At 35.6% G+C, this 22,581-nt stretch overlaps 1 protein-coding gene across 1 annotated transcript in view; it reads right to left on the bottom strand.

Annotated features, from left to right (window-relative positions):
* PDHX (pyruvate dehydrogenase complex component X) overlaps positions 1-22,581 on the bottom strand; it is a 58,388-nt gene that overhangs the window by 3,899 nt on the left and 31,908 nt on the right. Inside the window, exons 6-10 of the mRNA XM_074909341.1 lie at positions 17,679-17,862; positions 15,962-16,109; positions 8,716-8,774; positions 4,048-4,206; positions 417-481 (exon numbers count right to left, since the gene is read on the bottom strand). Coding sequence (XP_074765442.1) covers positions 417-481; positions 4,048-4,206; positions 8,716-8,774; positions 15,962-16,109; positions 17,679-17,862 — 615 coding nt within the window. The remainder of the gene's footprint in view (positions 1-416; positions 482-4,047; positions 4,207-8,715; positions 8,775-15,961; positions 16,110-17,678; positions 17,863-22,581) is intronic.

Here is a 22,581-nt window from a genome sequence, read left to right as displayed (position 1 = left end):
GAAAGGGGTTTGAAGACAGTAATAAATAAGACAGTTGAGGCCTATTCTTGAAAATAACAGGAACAAATTAAACAGGACAAATTAAAACAAACCAGCTCAAGATACAATACAGCTGCACAACACCTCCTGAACAGACCTTTGTGAGCATGTGTGAGCAATGAGGTCAGCCAGCAGACACAGTGAGGAAGACTACCAAAGACCATCAGAGACCACCACCCAGCAAGAAAACGCATGTGTAATTAGGATGCAGATATTTTAATTGGTTCTGGGAACTCAAATGTGAACCATCATGTGGAGTTTCATCCTAAATGGAGCAAGATTTTAAAAGGCAATGCATTAACACACAGCAGAATAGCTGAAGATAAAACCGTTCTGAACCCACACTACATGTATTAAATGCTGTTAGAGAGTTTTACCTAAAAGATCCTCCCTGGTACTCTTCTGGTAACAGTTTTCCATCTCTTGCTTTCTTTGCTAGAGCCTAAGGAAAGTAAAAGAAGAAAAAGAAGAGGAGAGATGAAAGAAATTAAAGTGTTGTAATAGACAAGTTCTTTTTACTTCAATAGGACATGGTAAGTACCATACAGTCATTAAAAAGTAACCTGCTTTTTGATTTAGGGAAGCACCTCACCAGCACTGTTGTTGTAGTTGCAATGATTGAGCAAAGACACTAGGACACAAAACTTCATTTTCCCAATGGTACTGGCTGTTCAATAAGAGCTGTTCTCCCACCTTACAAACCTTGCTCTAGTTTTCACAATGGAACCACCACTCTCCCTGGTGTTTTTACATGATAAAAATATCTAGCAAAATACTGATGAGAAACTCACAGTATCATTCTTAACGTATTTGTTTAAAGAAACTGCCATGTACCACTTCAGAACCTTCCAGCAGATTGAATGTATTCCTTCCAGCTGAGCATTCAACTACCTTGAAGACCACCCTTCCTGTGACCTCCATTTCATTCATGAGACTTTCCTACTTCTAAATGGAACAGAAGTAACTGTCCACAAATATTTCATTCAAAATACAGTTAAAGAAGTTCAAGCTATGTTCTAAGATAAAATCACAGAGAAAAAGAACCTTATCCCCACCTCAGATGTTTCTAACTCAGAGATCTCCTTAGAAGGAAGCAGTGAGAATCAGGATGGATAATTCTTACAGTAATTGTCACATAATGAAGAAAGGATTGTGTGGACCTCAAAAGAAACAGTGCTCATTGGTGGGTCAAGAGCCAGTTAATTCAGCCACCAACCCGTTCCTCACAACCTGTGAGTACCCAGTGGAAAAGGTGGTGACCAGAAATGTGTCAGATGACTTCTCCATTAGTAGCAACCTTTTCAAAATCAGGAGCTCTTCAACTTCAGCAGAGACTGAAGTGGGAATATACGCAGGAGAGATGATCTATCCTATTCATACAGAATACATTTAGTGTTTCTGGCTTGTATCATATTTATTCCACAGGTGGAAAAGCACATGGAAAGTGTCACATTGTGACAACTGCAGCATTATGACAATTTAAGACAAAAATAGCCGTTTCCAAAAGCACAGTCAGGGAAATAGCGTCTGGGAAGACTGATAAAAGCAATACAGTCTGTTTATATTTTCCTTCTTCTGGTAAAAAGAGTAAAATTTATGACAGTTTCCAACAATTTATTATGATAGGGAAATTTTGGTGGCAGATACTAAAAAACAAAAAAAAAAAACCCTACTTTATTACAATATGAAAAAAGTAATACCTCACATTTGTGAAAATTTCTTGGAGAAGATTTTTCCATGAAAACCCTCTGTTTTCTAGGAATTTTTCACTCCCTTTTTAGGAATTCTACCACTGTTTTCTAGGTTTTTCCCAATGTTCTTTCTAGGAATTGTCTTGTTTATTTGTTTTTGTTATTTCTAGATTGCTTTCCAGGAATTGCCTGCTCTGCTTTCCAAGGATTTTCTACATGCTTTCTATGAATGTCCTGTCAAGCACTCAATCTACCGTGATGTAATTTCTATGAAAACTCAGCCCTGCCTTTAAGGACCAGAGTCAGTAAGTGGAAACTATGACTGAATTGACTTTTTTTTGTTTTCTTGTGGGTGGAGGTAGAGTCATTACAAGATAAACTTCCACACAGATAAGGAGTTGGTTAGTAGTTATGGTTGTGACAGTTGGATTAATATCCTTTCATGGTGTAACATAACTCTGTTGGTCATGATAAACAACTGTCTTCCCTGTATATAATTTTAAATATCTTCCAAACAAGGGTTCTGAAAGGCCATGTTAGTTTAATGACTGCAATGACTTCAGCTTAGGAACAAACACTAAGAAATTTAAGAGAATTTCATTCTAACGAATCACCCGCTAAATTCAGCTTACACCAAGTTTTACAAAACTTTGATACCCTTATTATGAATTTAGAAGTTAAAAGGATGTACTGAATTTTATTTTCGGTTTTTATTCATCTCTGGATAATTAGTGAACCAGAAGACAATACCCATGGAACAGCATTCACACAATTAGGTCAATATGAGCATAATGCATACGTGCAATCGCATTATTTGAATGATGAAGATATGATGCTGGGATGCACATGACCTGGAAGGAAGTTAAAATTATTATAACATATATATTATAACATATTATAGCAGAAGGGGACATATAAGCAATGTGCACAAAGAAAGTGCCTGCCAAACTACAGGGAGACTGGTAGAGAAGCAGCTGCAGTTTCAGTTTGTGCCTCCCACATGTGCATGTCAGATACCCATTTATTTCAATAATTCAGTGAAGGAGCAAAATTATGTTGGTGTGGACACCTGCAATCTATGTGACCCAATGACTTTCATATTGAGTAGTGTGTCCTACATTACATACATTCCATTAAAATGAAAAGGGAATGCTTACTTTATCATAGCCCTATTAAACATATTGCACATTCCCATGATGGGAACTGCAGGGCACTAATTTATGGTAAGAGAGGTTTGTAATACTGCATCAGTATCACAGGTATTGGGAATGAGAATGAAAGCACAACCTATACTGCGCTTCTCAGTGTTTTTCTCCTTGTCATTTTATCTCTAATCACAGAATAATGTAGCAATCTCAGCTGACCTTCCTCCTTGGCTGACTATTGTACTGGTGAAAGGATTTGCCTTCACAACATATTCAACATGAAGTAAGCAATATGGATGGGAAAAATCTTAAAACCATCCAATTATGAATGTTTTGGGGCATGGCATGCCTTTTTCTGCTACGGCTTTGTTGGTTGTTCCCCTCCACCACCACAGACTATTAAAATTTTTGTAGTTTTCCGTAAAAGACAAAAATTTATGAAGTGCAGCTCGTGTCTAGTTTTGGGACAGTTTTATGTCCTAGCAACTACTTCCACTGCATTCCTCAGATCCTGTAGGCCTTAGCGCTCATTAAGTGCCAAAAATAGATTTGTGTTGGGGCATTTCATCATTCATTGTATTTTACCTGCCACAAAATACTACTTCTGTGGCTATTAACAACTGTGACAGATCAAAGTCACTCTAACTGGCACCTAGCCTACGCAAAATACTGCTCACTAGTCTGAGGAATTTAACGTTGCCTTTTGGGTGACATTCTCAACTGAACTGCGTATTGAAAAAATGCAGACAGAAATAAGTGTCATAATATAACTGCACAGAGAGTAACACAAGCAGCTACAAGCAAATTTCTACAAAAAGGGGAAAAAACCTCCCAAACAAGATCTCAAACCCAAAGACTGAAAATACTAAACAAATTAACATTAATCCTCATGAGAAAGCTAGGTAAAAAAATATATTGAATTGCAGGTTTATGTTTCAGTCTAGCCAGCACTCAACTAAACAACATGATGGCTAAGTGATTGTTAACTAAAAATTAACAGAGTTGCAAAATTAATAGTAATTTTGAAGTCTAAGGAATGTTGAAACTACTTTAGATCCATTTTGAAACTGCCTTTATTATTACTGATGCGTATCTAGGTCATGCTACATTTTCTGCTACAAAAAACTGTACAGCTACCATATTCCTCAGCCTGCTGTACTGTACTGACCTACCTTTGCAGAGGCAGCAATTTCCCTTATTCCCTTGGCAGCAACATCTTTTATGATTGGTGTAATGAGACCTCGGTCTGTTGCCACAGCAATAGAAATGTCAATGGACTGCAGTTGCCTGCAGACTTCTCCATCCCAGGTTACGTTCACATCTGGTATTTGCTAGAAGAGAGAGAGAGAGTAAAAAAAGACAGCTGTTAGAAGAACAATGGTGCAATCAATTATCAAGAAAAAGGAAAATCCTTTAAGACACACAGCTACATACAGGCATTCACCAAATTAATTAGTGCATCATCACAGACTGCAGTCTGTAAATAAAGGCAAAAAAACTAGATCACATCTGTCATCGCGACTGCCATAAGCAAGACAAAAATAATAAAATCAAAACCCAAATCACTGTGGGGGGTGTCTAAGAATAGATGTACATGATTAGTTTGCATTTATTTTTTTTAAACTTACTCTGTCAAAAAGCATGAATGCATGCTCCAGGAACTGAAAATGGCAGGGCAGCCAGGAATTTTTTTGGTGCTGCTGGGAAAAAAATTAACAAAAGCCTACAAATTCCTTCAGGAGTCACTGATACCACCATAGGGATGCCCAGCAAGCAAAGTTACAAAGCAATGTCATTTCTCCCCCAAAATAAATCACAGGATAATGATTTAAAAAGCATGGAAAGGGACATCCTACTATACATACCCATGTACTGTTTTCCACTCGTGTCTCAAGCATGACTCTCAACAGAGGAAACTACAAATAGAATATGCTGCAGGTACACTCACTATTATTCAGATGAGGTTCTCCTAAAATGTATCACATTTCTTTGTGTGTGTGGACTGAATTAAAATTGAGATAATATTTACTGACAGTTTCAGTGATGTTTTTGAGTTTTACTATATAAAGCTTAGGGGAAAAAAATATCCCAAAATACAGGTGAAGTCTCAGGTAACTGGTCACAGATAGATACTGTGAAGGTACTATTTCCAATAAATCCAAGATTAGTATTTAGTGACTATAATGAAATTAGGAATTAGGAAGTTGACTTCAGAGTGGAGAAAGTATTCCAGAAAAAAGTACATATGTGAGGGACACATTATCACTATCTAAACTAACTCCTCCATCCATCCATCCATCCATCCATCCATCCATCCATCCATCCTCTATCTAAACTAACCCCACTCCTAGAAGAAGTAGTGTAACTATATTCACAGTTCCTATTCTTCAACACCAAAATGTATATCAAAAAGGAAAAAAGATAAGATGGCAGTACACCTCTTTGCAAGTTAAATAACCTTCAGGAAAATCCCACAGTTACGCAGTTGTAAGATGCCTCCAAGTAGGTGTTGTGCATCTATATAAGGTATCTAAAAGAGATGGTTAGGGACAAGGAGTTTCTCCTATCAAATTTCATATCATTAGAACAGTCATGATTTTGATGTAGACCACACAGTATTACTTCTCCCATCACTTCAGCAATGAAAAACTGTTTATTTCTAAAGGCCAGCTGCTATACTGGCTGTTGTTACTAAGCCCAACCACTTCTGGATATAAGCCTAAAGCTTTTATTCCTTCCTCCTACCCTACTCCTCTCTCACTGGTCCAGAAAGATAACGGGCTATCATCTGATGAGCCCACTGGCACATTCACAAAACTCTGGCTGTCAAATAGCAAGACCAAGCTGAAAAGTAGATTTGGTGATCCTAAGAACTGTGAAAGAGAAATTTAGCATGTTAAAGAACTGATACAAGCAGTGTCTTAAGGTGTTTTCCAACTAATCCAAAACCCTCAAACCAGCCACTGTCAGGTCATTCAAGCTAGAAGAGCATGTCTTGCATTGTTCATAAAGAAAATATTAACAAAATATGATTGGAACAGTGGCCAGAAAAGAGTCAATAAAGCTGTCTTGAATGTAAAGTAGGGAGGAGCAGAAGGAGGTGGAGTTTCTTTTTTAAATTAGTAGTCCACATACCTTCCTGAAACACTGACAGAAAGTGGTTAGAGACATGAGCTTGATCATGAACTTATTTCCTGGCATACCGAGTTAAATCTGGTTGATTTTTTTTTAATCTATTATTTTAATAGGCAAACAAATGCTAGCATATATTTATAACAAAGCGATAGGACAGATAGTTTAATGATTACTTCCATAAAAACACAGTATTTTAAAAAAGCCCCCAAACCAGAAAACCCACCTCAGTTTCTTCTAACCCATGCACAAGAACTCCAGCTTCTCAGAATCAGACCTGGAACACCAACTAATTTATAACCAAAGATGCACTAATTTTGCAAAACTGTATGCATTATCATTTACTAGGTTTGTCTACTGACATGCCACAGATGACTTTCTCATGTGTGTAGCATAGAACTATCTAATCCTTAGGTCCAAGATTCAAATGCTGTATTATAAGTGTCAGCTGAAAATACTAGGAAAAAGAATACAAATCTAATCACAGACTAATTTTTTTTTTTTTTAATATCAGAAAGAGAAATCATATTTATAGAATTCATTGGTTAGGTCATTTTATGATGGCAGATAAGGAAATCTTGTTCTAAATGGCAATGAACAACATGCACAATCCACATGTATGTTCCTTCAAAGTACAGTAAAGCAGCCTAACAGTTAAATGGATAGGAAGGTACTAATCTTTTAAGTTTCAGACAGTAATTTTTTAAAAAAAATCACAAATTACAACAAAAAACTCTTATTATATAAGCAGGAGTAATAAAAAAGTACACAGAATAATCATATTACAGATTCACAGTCATTCTTTCACATACAGACGAACTGTAAACCAGGATTACATCCCCTTATCTTTCTTGGCTGGTCTTTTTTTGCGTAGACAAGAAAAATACAAAACCTAATCTTTCATTCCTGTGTCTCCTGTTCCTTTCATCTACTCTCTGGTGCAGAGATTTGTCATCCCACGCTCACAGCTAGCAGTTCACGGTAAGTTTTGGATGTCACCATTTCCTTGCATAAGGTCTCATTAGACCACAAAAAGAAGCTTCTTGCTATGTTCACACCTAACAAATGCATAGCAAGCATATATATCTCTTCCATTTCTGGTATAGAATAACTTAGGAAATTTTTTCCAATCTATCCAATGCCCAGAATTTCTCTCAGGCACTTGCTTACGAAACTGCCTAGAATCCTGTCTATTTTCTGTCAAATTCTATAGCTCTTACAAATTGTACATTCATATTTAGATCATGTTTAGCTAGAAATTTCCCAAGTCCATTCCAGTGCAGTGTTCTTTCTTAATTCCATACATCCACGGGAATAGTTCCCCAATTTAAACGTAACTTCCTCCTTCAGCTTTTGAATAGTTAAAGTAATCCTCACAAATGACAAAAATGGCTCTCACTCTTTTTCTGATGTTTTTATCTTGTTGTGAGGTAATGCAACTAGGGTGGATCCTTGTTCTGCTTTATCTTGTCTGTAGCTTTTAGATCCTGCTGCTCAAACAATGCAATATCAGAATAGTTTAGCTTTTCTAGTCATTTACCATATAGCTATGTGCGATCACTGTGCAAACAAGAAGGTATAGATAACAAATCCATGGCAATACCAAACTGCTTCAAAATGTGCATTCATTCATGGTCACCCATACGTACACTGCCTTGATGACAAAGGCAAGCCCCAGAGGATAATTTCAGGATCAAGTGTGTGTCCCCCAGAGATCTTTTTCAGCTGTCAGTGATCACTATAAGACACCCTTTCCTCCTGAACCTTAAAAATACTGGCCTTCAGGCTTGTCAGAGCTCCCACCTATGATGTATTCTAAAATTAAGTACAAACTGAATTTAAATCAAAGCCACTCCACACCTAAGTGAAACCATCATAGTTCTTTGTTGTCACAAGTTTGGAAATAAGATTAATTTCACATTATGTTTTCCAAGATATTATATTTGAGACACTCTGGACTAAGAGAAGACAGTTCCAAAGCGTGGGGTTTCTCCTAAAGAAAGATCTCTGATACCTTTCAGTTTCAAAAAATTAAGTAGCACTGGGAATGTTTTCCAAGCAGAGCAATCAACACAAATTGGAAGGCAATAAATCCAGTTTCACCTAGAGAACATGCAAATAGCTTATGCAGACTGGAAAACCTCTGTAGTTTAGCATGGAATAAGTAGACCCTAATGAATTAAGATCTTAACTTCAGGATGTATTGCAATTGTTTAACTTTTACTTTTGATAAAGGGAATTATGGCAATTCTTAGCAATGAGCAAAGATGGGCTGTCTGAAGAATTTCTAATTCAAAGCAGAAGTCGCTGAATAGGCCATCAGAATACATCTGAGGTAATACACAAGATTGGTATAAGACTTGGATAAATATTTGTTTATAACAGTAAGAGAAAATAAGATGCAACAGCAAAGAATAGAAGACTTATCTTGCCAACTGCTTTAGTCTGCTGACAAAGCATCTACCATTATCTACAGATGATAACTATAGTAAGTAGTTCTCATTTTTACAGTCCACAGCATAGACAGTGTAAAGAGTTTTACCTGGAGAGCTTAAAAAAAAAAAAAGAAGCTCTTGACAACAAGTGATAAAGAATTACAAACTTTGCTATGATCACATTCATATCTCCATAAAGGCTCACAAAATACTTCTTGTCTCCTTGGCAGTTTATGATAAAATATATTTTTTCAAAGTCAATTATTCACTTACCTTCAGAGTAACTGCAGTTGCCTTGATAATAAAATCATTTACAGATACTTTAATGTCATCTGCAAAAAGAAAAAAAAAAAGAAAACAATCATTGCTTATAAGATTTGTTTATCAGCATTTGTACAATGACAAGATTCTAGTGATTCAGCAGGTTTGCTTCTTTGAAACATTGCCAGAAAGTAGCTCATCTTCAAACTACAATCATAAAAACAAGATAACTTCTCTCTCCTTTGGGACAAAAGGAGAGGAATCATCCAAGAAAAGTCTTGCTAGCTGTTGCTAGAAGGTCAAAAAAGCTGCAAACTTGAGTATTACTACTCATTCTTTTAAGTAGCAGCCCATACATGTTTTATGCTTTATATATTTATTGTCTATGTAGAAATCTATTGTAGAATTTAAATATACAGAGACAATACTGGAGACTACTATTCTTTATGTAACATGATGCATTAACTGGAATAACTGCAAACATCAGCTTTTTAAAATTATTTTATTCTCCAGTGACCTTCAAGGATTAGCAAGGTGAAGGCATCTGTCAATCTTTAAAATGGGCAAACAATGTATAATAAAGCAGGCTTCAAAATAATACGAGTGACAAAGCTTTTAAATTAAAAGCAACGCTGCACACAAAAAAAGGCAGCATCAACCAGAAGCAGATAAAATAACCTTGAGAGGATGGATTTTTTCAATGAGAGTCCAAGAAATACTGCATAACACTTAGTACATATGCTTCCTTTCCTTAAAAGCTTGGGAGAAAGGAGGGATGGAAACAACGGCTGTATTTGCTCTGTATTATTTTTTTCCAAGTGTTAGGAGACCAAAGCACTTACTAAAATCAGGACTGGCAGCAGAGGCAAAACTATAGATACAATGCAGAATATGCCACAGCTGCTACAAGATTATCCTGAAGATGCATGATATTTACACAATATTAAATGCATCATTCTCACAATAAAAACGCTACATTACTCTGCTAACCATCATCACTGCTGTCAACTCAACAGATCAAGAAGTAAAACTACTTCATTTTTGAGTCTGCTTTAGGGTTTGTAATACACATACCTTTATAAATGCTTATGTAAGGGGAAAATTATATTAAGTGATCATAAATTTGGAGGAATGAACCAAGTATCCACTTAGCACATAACTGACCTGCAACATTTGCCACAATTAGCAATCTATGTATGAGAAGAGAACCAGAATTCTAATGTAATACAATGGAATTTGCAAGTACTGTGTTGCATTGACAGAATTTCGTATCAGGCACACCTGTATCTTGGTTATCAAACATATTTTGGTATTTTATATTTTGATTTATATACTACATTCCTAACTCTTGGCAAAAACATCACTGTCCATTCTTAAGAGGGCAGGAATACAGTGAAAATATAGGAATACAGTTAAATGAAGTATGTCTGATAATATTTTACCCTCAATCACTGAAGTTTACAGTAGGGAAAATTGCTATATTTTACCCCCAAGACAAAGCAGCTTACAACAGGGAACGCTGCACAAAACTTCCATATTACGTCTTACCATGTATTAGAAACCACCATCATTTCCATCAGAAAAAAACTAGCAAATCTACCAGGGCCATCTCTTAAACTCAATTTTATGCAATGACGTATGGCTCTTTCCCACTGCTAGATTTTTAAAAAAATATTTGTTAAGAATCCACAACAGCAGGAGAGATGTGAGAAATTTTAAGTGAGCATTCCTAAGACAATTTTTTTACTTATTTTCTCCTACCTGCTGCGGTTTAAAAGAAAGTGTCAACATCATAAATTGTGTTTGACATTAACTTGTGAATAAGATAGCATTAAAACAAAAAAAAACCCCATGTATAAAAATTACTTGGGTACTTTTGCATTAAAAAGTAGCCATTCGAAACTTCAGTGAAAAGAGAGGCAGCTCCTGTATCATCATCTAGAAAATCTGAATATACTAGTCTAATTTAATTTAGGACCTCACAAACGGATGGTGACAAGCATGGGCTAGTCACCAGTACATAACATTAGTCCTTCTATGCCAGCATTCTACTTCCTAGGTGTACAGATCTGTGACACTAAGCTGAGAGAAAATCCACTCACAGGGTAAAGTCTCAGGAACAGCAAATGACTGTGAAGTACCCTAAGACTCCTGGAGGACTTATGTCTTGTGCTATAATGACACATCAAAAGATCTCTATATTGGGATACCCCCAGGAAAAACAAAACAGTCTAGATTGCTAGGTCTGGTTGCAAGCAGATCTTTTGTTACATCAACAGAAACATGGGCCAAGGAGAGAGAAAAGAGCATCCACTTCTTTGACAGACATATGTATCACCCCATGAACACTTCTCTGTGTCTAAAACCTAGCTGGTGCCTCTGTATATAGACCATTTCAAGGCTAACTTTGTTAGATTAATCTTGAAAACCTTTCTCTAACATACCCACGTGATAACACATTCATGTAAAGAAAGTTAACATGGACCTTGAAGATACTTTCTGATATTACACTGTGGTAACAAAGCTGGTTTTCAATGTGGCACCAGATGCAAACCTTCCAGTAAATCAGAAATCCTTCTCCAGTTGAGCACTAGTATCTAAAGGATTCAAGTGGTGGAACCCTACTAAAGATTTAAGATGGAAGAGATGCCACATATAAAAGCTATAATATCATTCTGGTGTGGAAGGGTGTGGGGCAACAACAAAAAAACCCCCACCTATCTACAGCTATACCTGGGATAGTATACAGTGAATATTGGATTACTAACGTGCCTGCTTTTCCCTGAAGACAAGATTACTCATTTGAGTAATGTCGGTCTTGTCATACGAAACATTTACAGATGAGACCAAGAAAGCTTCTGAAGACCTAGGCACTCTGTCTAGGGCAACTACCATTTTTCTGGAAAACAAACAAAAAACATCCCACAAAAACAACAGAGGCTAAAGATATCTTTCAACTTTCCCCTTCATCATTCTAAAAAAATGCCAACAAATAAACAAACAAAACTTGCAAGAAGAAATAAAGACAGGCAAATAGAACCAGGAAAGTTTTGGTCAACTCAGTGAAAGATTTTGTCATCATTTGCTTGAAGAACAACCAATTGTGGATCGACACCCAAAGCTACAGTAATAAAAATGTTACTTTAAGATTTCCAGTTCAAAATGTATCACTGTTCAGAAGTATTTATGTGACTTTCAGGTCTGTACTTTTTTGACTTAAAACTGACAGTTGTCTCCTGAGTGAAAGAAAACCGTATTTTGCTCTCTACCAAATTATTTATTAGAGCAGTCATTTAAGGCACATTGTGCAATGTGTACTTTGCACCCAAGAATAAAGGGGCACATGTGTTTATCTCCCTGGGATACCAAGAAATGACAACTTTTACCTCTCCGTGCATTTGTACAAGTGCCTTATCAATGAAAGATCCACACCCATCTATTTTCCAAGGTTCGGTACCCACTTCTCCTTTCAAGGACTGAAAAGGTATGTGACATCAGGATATGTATTCACAAAAGCACAAACTGTTTTATTACTGCTCATTACTAGCTAGAAAAAAACCCACCCCCTCCCTTTCTTCTCTTATTTGACATCAGTCCAAACTGAATTTTCTACCTCTAGGATGCTCAAATACCTTTCAAGTTGCAGATACCCCAGAAGATCACCTGAAACACTATGTGAAGTCATCATTTCTGTGAAACCAACATGTTTTCTTTCAGATTTGCTATAATCCATTTCAATTACCAGTAAAGCTTCACATAAAAACAAGGTTTATTTTTACAAATCATATTGACTAAAATACTGTGTTTCCAATTATGTATAAAAGAATAAGCTTAGTGTAAAAAAAAAACCCAAACTATGAAAGTTTAAATATACACATTTTTTCCAGGCTGTCATTTAAGGTTTCTCCAAGATGTTGCTTAGCTCCTGCAATTTGACAGAATCACACCTCATGGGGACCACCCTCTAGAACAGACCTTGAAAACTGACTGTGTGACCCATCAAATTCACTCTCCTAACTCCAGTACTACTTACATTGAGAGCCCTCTAAGCTGACATCTTTTCTTCCTTTAGTCTTATTTCCTCCTCATTCTTATTTTCAAGAAATGCAGGCTCTGGTTGTATAGCAATACATTGTAAGAACTCCTATTTCCTCCCCTGTCAAACTTTCAAGCTCTTTTCCTTGTAATCTTGGATTATTAGGTTCTTCTTTCAGAAGCTTTGCTTAAACATACTCTACTTACTTACCTAGAGGACTTTAACTTAAAAAGGTCCTCTTACTTTTTCATGACTTTTCAAAGTCATTACTGTATTTTGCTTTGAAAGCAGTAACTAACTGACTGATGATAACTAGTCTCAAAACTGGCATAAATACTGAAGGTAATTTAGATTTTTCCTTAATATTACTGTAACATGCAGCCTCTAAAAAATTGTTCAGGAAAAAGTTATGACTGAAATTGAAAGAATGTGCAATAATTAATGATTAACAGTGTTTCTACAACCTAACGATCCTTGTGATTTCGGGTCAGTTCTCTTGGCTACGGTTCAGACCCCTCTAAGTGGCTTGTATGAGTGTCAAGGTATTAGTGGCCTGATTCTGTGAGTAAAAGTATTTAGGTTTCACAGACTTCAGTTAAACATGCAGCATTTCTTGAAACTGGACCTAATTTGTGCAGGTTAAAAAAAGTCACAGCAATGTCAGCAATAGGTGACCCCAGCTTACAGGCTTCTCTCTAAATGCTACAAGAAAGGAGAAGAAAGCACTCAGTTTCTCAATCAGTACAGCAATAAAAATGTAAATTAAAACTATCCTGCTATGCTGAATAGAGTTCACATGGCTCCAGAAAATTATAATTTGAACCTGAACCTATAAGCTTTCAAACCATGATAGCCGTGATAAAACTTTAAAACAAAACTTGGTGTCACATGTCACTGCCTTAGACCTATAAATACTCACTTTTCCTTATTGTTGTAAAGTCTACAGCAGCACACACTGTTAATTCTCTTTCTACTACTTTGTGTAACACTCAGGTTAGACATCTAAAAGCTGAACTATTGAGACTAAATGATTTAAATTACAACAGAAAAAAGTACTAATTGAACAACATCAAAAAGAAACCATGTGAGATTTTTTTATGTATCTTCCTCTTATGTAGACAGCTGTATTCTCCCATGAATGTCCTTACTCTTTCTAAAGAAACTTTGGTCTTTTAAAAAAAAAAAAAGTCTTAGTAGGAAATAAAAAAACCTGTTTCTCCTCATTATAAGATAATGGGCCTTCTGAATTTTTTACCCCAGTAACAGACTTAGTATCAGGCTATGAGGTTTATGTGTGTATGTCTCCTTCAGCAAAAAAGACCTCACTACTTGGATCTGCAGCCTGAATAGCGTGGAAAATGCGATTTCATAAAATGGAATGAATGATGAAAATTAAATTTATGAAGTGGCAGAGATTAATCTGCATACCTGGAATAGTATCCAAACTTCACGGGTATTGAAAAGTCAAGTTTTGTAAACAAAAAAAATTATTCTTTTACCAGCATAATTAGCTAAACTTATCAAAAGAAAAAGTAATCAGTATTTTCCCAATTTAATTTGAAAAGGGATCTCTCCTCTTAAAGAATGAAAATTAATTATAAAAGCCTAATTAGTTTGACTGCAACTGATAAAGTGGACATCAACAGATATTAATGAATTTCCAGCAGATAAAATGCAATAGATGTCATGTCATTTTAGGCAGAGATAAGATATTGTCACAATTCAATAAAAAAAACAGTGCTAACCTCACACACTAGAAATAAATGTTATTCTTTATGAAGAATATTCCACATTTTATGGAAACTTAAGACCAGAAGAATCACTTACAGATGTTGCTGTCAATCATACTACACAATCTTGACTAATTAACCAAATTCTGCCTTAAAATCAGATAGATTTCCTGAGAAGGCTGCTCTTCCAGGACAGCTGCAGTCAAACCTCATTTCTCAGTGTATTAGAATTAGAGCTGTAATAAAAACACTTTCATTCAGGTTTTTTTACACCAACTAAGTAGATGTCCTTAAACAAAAAGACACTAAGCAAACAACACTTCTGATATTTTGCATGAAAATTAAGTACTTGCCTGAAGAATGTTCTTTTGAAAAATCATCTTGTTTTTTTAAATGCATGTCATATATACTTTGTTGAACTGAGATTTTGGAAAGAAGATTCTAGTCTGCACAGTTAATTTTGAAATGATTAAAACATCTTGTTGTATAGTATCCTTAGCTGATTTTAGCAAAAACAAACAGCTTTAGCAAAAACAAAGCAATCTTTGATTATGACCTTAAACTTGAAGAACTTTTTCTAAAGAAGTCACTTCAAGTGAATACAAGATGAGACAAAAAGGGAAAAATTTATTTCTTAATCTTATACATAAACATTTCTGTATAAATAAGACACAGTGGACAGATGAAAATTGGCATTTACACACATATATATATATAGACATGGAGATTTATAACTTTTAATCCAATACTCAATGTATATTTTAAAATTATCCAGTTTTCTGTGGGACAGATTTCTATTCCCACAGCTTAAGACAGCTTTAAGCATATATACAAATTTCAGTAAGCCTCCTTCACATTAATACCATTACTTTGCCTTTGAGAGGAATTTACCATGCATTGGCTGACATGTGCTAAACTTTCTTTCCTCACCATGGATAAAGTCATTCTCACTCAGAATTTGAGAAGTTGCATTAGCTTTCCTTTTCCAGTAAATTCAACAAAGAGGCCAGCAAAACTAAATTTTAACATTGTATCTAGAAGGACAGAATTACAGAATCAAAGAATACCAGGTTGGAAGGGACCCCAAGGATCATCTGGTCCAACCTTGCATATTTTAATTTGAAGCTTTCTGTATTATCTTTTACATGAATACTTTAAGATTTTAACCATCAAGAAGCTAAATATTGCTGCATCTGGATGGAAGGAAACAAAAACCTACTGGACAATGTGTAGTCCCTTGTTAAACTGCAGTTGTGTACAGTGTTGTGTTAGTTGGCAAAGTAACACTTCTGTCTTCTTATATCTTGGTAAATTGTCCAATTCAATAATCACAGGGAACTACAACTTGAGTCCAACATACTGAATACTGAAAAAGATTGTTTGACTGCAGTGTTCTGGCTATACAAAAATCTACAGCTTCTGGGCAAGATTATGTAAACAAGATAAACTATGTATTAGTACCACATTATAGTAAATAATTTTAATCACTAACCTTTGGCCAATTCTTTTCTTAATTTCAAAATAGCTTCAATGTCACAGTCAGCAGCAGCATATGCATGAGGTATCGTAGTTTTAGACTCTGTTAATCTCTTGGCAATAACTCTTCGGATGTTGCTAGCTGGGATTTCTGTGAATGTGCCCTGAAAGAAATCATATGCTGCATATTAATTATCAAGAGTGAAAAAATACTTCCTCTTTGTTGAAACAGGACTCTAGCATAGATGTGTTATCATCAGTGACTCCTGCTCACTTCAAATATCTCCTAGGTATCAAGAAGCGATGCATCCCAGCTATTTAAATTAATACAAAAAAGACCACTGAGCGTTCTAGTATATTCCACTTAACTTGGATCAACACAACAGGTTTTACAGAGTAAGGACAGTTTCACTTTACAGTATAGAACTAATTTTACTATTCTATCAGACTGCTTAATAAAAATATTTCAAATATTCAGGCATTAATTCTCAGAGTACATAAGCACTGTTCCATCTGCTGGAGCTGGTGTATTGCTCAGAACATGCTTTGTTCCATTCAAATTATAACAGAATATTTCCTCAGTAAGCTACTGCTTTTTCAGTTCACCAAGCTGTTCCTTAAGAGAGGCTTTACTGTGCATCTTTTGTTGTTCTCTCTCCTTCCAGACATATTCAGTAATGTTTTAATATATAAATTTTTCCAGCTTCTTCGCAGAAGCAAGTCAACTTTCAAGGAATCTCTTAAAGTACCAGTGACTACAGAAAGCAAGAAAATAAGTGATTTTGTAAAAGTTATTTTGCATACTTAATCTATAGTAGCTATACTTCATACTGAGTAGTACTCAAAACACAACAAATCGCAGTATGTGTATCATGGCACAATCATAGAAATATTTTTTTTCTGTAATGGAAAAATATCTAAGTTTGAGTTTTCTGTGCATTATTTGCTTCTTTCTACAGTGCAAAAGAAATCAGCACTTTCTGAATATTAAGAACTGTAACTACATTGTAAACCTCAGCCAGTAAAGATACTTCAAATTTAGTTCTAGAGCCTCAAAGGTTTTTCCCTCCACTTTCCATAAAAGCTTTTCAATTTCTACAATGTACATTTGAGCAGGGGCATTTACTCTTAAAAAATAATTTCTCCTATATCTAACATTTCAAATTAACATAGAAACTGTATTTAGGTGCTAGAGTTTGCTCTTCAAAGCAACCAATAAGTTCTTTCCTTACTTGCTTCTTCACAACTCATCAGCAGATATTTACATATACTTATATTGCAGGAAAACAAACAAATGTAGTACACTAAAATTAAACCAGGATTCAATTTTATCTGACTTTGGAAATACATATTGATGTATTGATCCTGCAGGAATTGAGAGAAAGGTTGTACTGTTGATTTCCAAGCTAGTGGCATCTTCTTGTTTGGGGACTGAAACAAAACTGCTGCCTCTCTGACCTTCCCCTTTCCAAGGCTTGCAATGTAAATTTTTTCATTACTTCAATTTGCAAGTTACATAAAGTAGTGTGCAGACCAGAGTTTCAAGACCTCTGCAGTTTGAATTACAATGCTTTAGATTCACTCAACATACTAAGAACTGCACATGACTGGGCTTGGCACCTGGGTGACCTTAGTTTCCTTCACCTCTCCAGTTCTGGAAATCTCATCTAGCTCCTTAAGTAGCTATGGTGATATTTAACACAGAAATGTTGAGAATTTAACAGAAGCATTACCAGTGCAGCAGGTTGTCCTGGTGTGGAAACTGGTGGAACTGCTGGCCTTGGATAAGCAGAAGTCACAGCTGTTGCTTGCAAAGCAGAAGGCACTGCAGTAGGCTGAGGAGGAGCTGGAGAAATCACAGGTTTCAGTTCACTGGGTTTGCCCTTCTGCTTCTCTTGCAGAAGTTTGAGAGCATCCCTGGTGATTAAACACAGTTAAATACAGACCACAAAGAAACAATCTCAAAATTCCCAAAGCATTACTATTCCATCACTTATTTTAATTAATTAGTCACTTCTTTGCATTTAAATTTCCGTTGTCAAACCAAACATTAAGAAGGTGATTATTATTAACTGATACTAATTTTGTGTGTCTCTTGTGATATCTTTTTATCAAGTTCTCATTAATTTCTGCGAATAAAAGGACTTGAATATGCAGTAACAGAAAACATTTGTGTTAAAGAAGCGTAACATTCATCACCACTAGTAAGTGTACGAGGTAATTTGTGAATTGCACTAACAATTCTTCTAAATAAGATTTACAGTACACTTAGGCTACAGAGTGTCAAATAAAAGCTATTTCATGTGCTATATTTGTAATAATTTGAATTTAATGTAATTAATTAGTACTCACAGAAAATTGAGTAGTATATTTATCATTAATTTCTCTGTACCTTTCTGACATAAATATGCACAAACGGGTGTAGATAGTATACAAGTTAATACTTTATAAGAAATTTGAAAGACAGAGCCACACTAAAGAACCAAAGCCAAAAATTGAGTAACATCTACCAGTCCCAGGTGTGGCTGAACCTCACCTACCCTATAAAGACGCTGGGAGAATATTTATACTGATAGAGCTACCACCACAAAACTTCCCTCTTGTGGGCACAGTACGACAGGTATCAGTAAACTACCATCTTCAAGATGTAATACTACATCTACCCTAGGTGCATTGTATTTAGAAAGCAACATGCTAAGGATTAGCACCTATGAGGCTAAACAGAAAAGATTGCATTTCCACCACCACTGCCAACTGCAAGGGATGTAAGCTATAGCAAAACTGGTTTGCAGTTGTAATTGCACCTATCCTAGCAACTTGTTAGAAGAGCTGCATCAGTCACAGATCTCCTTTCTTTATGCTCCAGATCTGATCACAAAAGTCTGTATCATACAACCTAGACAGATCTCTATCACTTCATGAAGACATCACCACAGCATGTGCATGAAGGTTTATGTACACAGTTTTATTACATAAACTGGCAGAGGAAATTAAAAACAAACGTAAAAATTAGACGACTTAGAACCATATCATGGCTTTGAAACAGAAGCCATAAATACTAAACAACAAAACTATCCAATTTCATTAGATTACTGCTTGAGTGAGTCTATTCTTCAGTGACAGTCAACAGTTTGTGTTATTTACTCTTTGTAGAAAGGACAAAATCTTAGAACATTATGCATTCTTAGTTCTTCCTACCAAAGTAGCACTCCAGAACCAAGAACTGAAAACTGAAAAGCTCTGTATGTTCTACATAATGCCTTCTACTGACTGCTGACTTGCTTCAATTTATCTTTAGCTTCGGCACCTACTTCAGCAAATGATATTAAAAATTAAGAAATTACCAAGGTCAGCATGTAAATTTGTCATTATTAAAGTTGTTGCTTCTTGTTCCAAATTACAGGTTAGCCAAAATTTATTTTAAAAATAAGTGTTCAGTATTTAATGTAACTACTACATTGGGAAAAAAAAAATAGATTTCATTGAATAAAAATCATCCCGTCATTACAATTTGAGACAAAAAAAGTAACTGCATGATATAATGTAACTTTCCTAGTTAATATACTAGAAGCTATCAAAAATTACTTAACTGTTTTAACTTGGCAGGCATAAGACACACCATCTGCTCATTATATTCCATAATACATAAAATAAAGCTTTTATAGCTTCTCATAAATTTTAGAGTTAAGGAAATGCTTTAAAATTACTTCCATACATTATGCAAATGACAAAAACCAGATGGTCCTACCTATCATAGTCACGTCAAAATGCTTTAATAATTTTGGTGGCTTTCAGTGTGTTAACTGAAAAATGCATTGCTGAAATTTAGTTTATTTTTAGCTTAGAAAATTCATTTGGGGGTTTTTGAAATTCATGTATGATATGAGATATATTTAAAAATACATATATAGAAATCATATTTCATATGTATTTATAGTTTATATATTTTTTATACATACATATAAAAATAATTTCACCACCACCAATTCCACATGGTTTAACTGAATAAGAAAAATATGTACATCAATGTTATGACTGTCATGGTTGCAAGACTGTGATCCTGCGTGCAAGTAGAGTTGGAGGAACCACCAAAGCAAATCTAATTAAACCAATTTCAGTAGAAGTCAGGCAAATATTTTATTAGAACTGGAAAAGGACACATCTAACTACTCTATAAGCCTCCATCAACACAAGATAGTAATAGAGAAAGATGGGAGAGAAAGAGAGAGAGAGAGGTAACAAACATGAAAGAGAGCTGTCTGCTAACCAGAAAAGATACCAGAGCTTGGTAAACAGAAATATGCCTTACCAAACTATTATCATTATGCAGACTCTGGCAAATCTGTCACAATTGAGATTACCACTACTACAGAAGCATGTAGTCTTTCCACTTTGTATTACCCAAAATCCAAAGAACGGTGAAAGTAAACTAAGTATTTTGTGCTCAAAATATACTTGAAACACACAAGTCAGGGACTACACACACACACCCCTAAAAGTCACCAAGGATCCAGTGGTGGAACAGGAGATGCACAGATTGACACTAGCTTCCCCTGGTGGCAGTTACTGTTACTAAATTGTCCCAATCCCCTTTCATCTGAACATCAAATTACTCAATTCATAAAAGATTTCAAACAAGAAGGAAAAAGGTGAGCAGAGAACATTACACATCAGAAACTTCTAGGTATCAGACTCACTGCACTATCAACATTATAGGAACAACTCATTGCGCCATAATGGCACCTGACAAATTGCATGCCGCACAGATCCCACTGTAAATCTGTACTAGAGACATACACATGAAATTACTCTCTGGAAAACTACATGTGTGCGCTGTGCCTTATTTGCAAGCTGAAAATGCAAATGCCTCAGCAGCTCTAAGATCCCAAATCACACTTAGTGACAGCTGGTAGGAAAGTACAGATGGGAGGAACATGGCCTCAGAACACCAGTTACTATTGGTAAGTAGCCTCCCCACGTTTTTATGGTTGCATCTATAAATCCCTAGAAAATAGGATAGGAAAGGGCAGAAGTAGTCTGAAACAATCAACAATTTTAACATTGCTCTTCCAAAGTCATCTGAGCTGATGACTAGAAACACGGTGCAATCTTTGACAGAAGTTGTGAGTTACTCTGTACTGACACATCAATTTTCTAGTATATTTCTGAAGAAAGCAGAGGATATTGCTGAAAAATTAAATAAAGTTGCCATTCCATAAAACAAAAACAAGCACGAAGATGACAAGAGTAATTAAGCCTTGCATAGATATAAGAGAAATGAAGTATTACCCTACTAAGGGAGCAGATTATTACAGGAAACCATAAAGAAAGCTCCTATTGCTGTCAAAAGTGTTACAGTGAACTGAATTTAAAGATAGAAGGTTGGGGGGAAAGAATCTTGCTTGCTTACATAACTCTCTATATTTGTGTTTTGTAATCTAGTGAGTGAGAACCCTGTTCAGTAAGGAAACTCAGAGTTTAAAAGTGAAAAGTGAACTTGTAACACTCCCTCAAAGAATCAATCACTAGTCTACTTGGAAAAGAGACCATGAGTCACCAGCTATAAAGCATGGCATGAATTTTAACAGTAATCTCAAGTTAGGAGAAGAAATATTTCCCTGAATATCTGTAGCAGTTCTCTATAAAAATCTGTGAACATTTAATTGCAAACTGAATATAATAGCAGAGCCTGTAGGCATCTGCAAGATTAACACCATTTCAGAAGAATGGTTAAAAAAAAACCCAGACAGTCTGTATCTTAAAATGATATTTAAAAGTCCAATCCTTTGTATGGAAGAGTTTTTAAAAAAGCATGTTTTGTCAGATAATTGTCATAGCTACAGAAAAATCTTTGCTACACCTCCATGACAATTAGTGAATGTTAATTAGGTAGCTAGAAGTCCTAGAGGCTCTCCACCTGCCATACCCTAGTAGCACACCATAAATTACCATTACACGTACATAATTAAGAAAAAACTATCTCTGATAATTTGCTGTTACATAGGATCTACTCAGCTCCATAATTTATCTCAACTCAGCCAAAGACCATATGAAAAAGACTTTTGAAAAAACAGCAGGCTTCCACTGTCTGCTTCTCTGGGTTCAACTCCAAAGTTATGCTGACCTGGTTGTCTTTGAATGGAACTAAAATTACAGCAGCTAACAAGGTTTGTGTAGGTGAATGATGGCATCTGTCAAAAGGAATAATTTAATTGAGAACAAATAAGTACTCCTGTCAAAATCCTCATCTCCAGTAACATACATGCTAATGTGTAGATAATGCACCATTTCAAGGCTAAGGGCTCTGGACCTACCACAACACATTGTTTACACGAGTTCCTCACTCCAAGGCTTAAGTGCCAATTATTACATCAGGATAATCAAAAAAATATATTAAACTACTAGAAGCCTGATCATAACAAACCACAGGTTTGTAAATAAATGTTCTTTAAACCAAAGACTGGGAAAAAACCAAATATGGGAGAAAAACAGAACTCTGGATTTCTTACCATTACACTATATTGCTCTCCCCAGCCTGATAAAAAAATGGAACAAATTAAATCCTAACTGACTTCATAACTAAACTTCAGTGAAAGAAGCAAAAGATCTGACCTCCGCAGAGAAGGAGTTGAAGAA

Source organism: Athene noctua, chromosome 6 (genome assembly GCF_965140245.1).
Source record: "Athene noctua chromosome 6, bAthNoc1.hap1.1, whole genome shotgun sequence".
Taxonomy (NCBI): domain Eukaryota; kingdom Metazoa; phylum Chordata; class Aves; order Strigiformes; family Strigidae; genus Athene; species Athene noctua.
The sequence above is the reverse complement of the archived record's forward strand: the minus strand, read 5'-3'. Positions and strand labels throughout refer to the sequence as shown.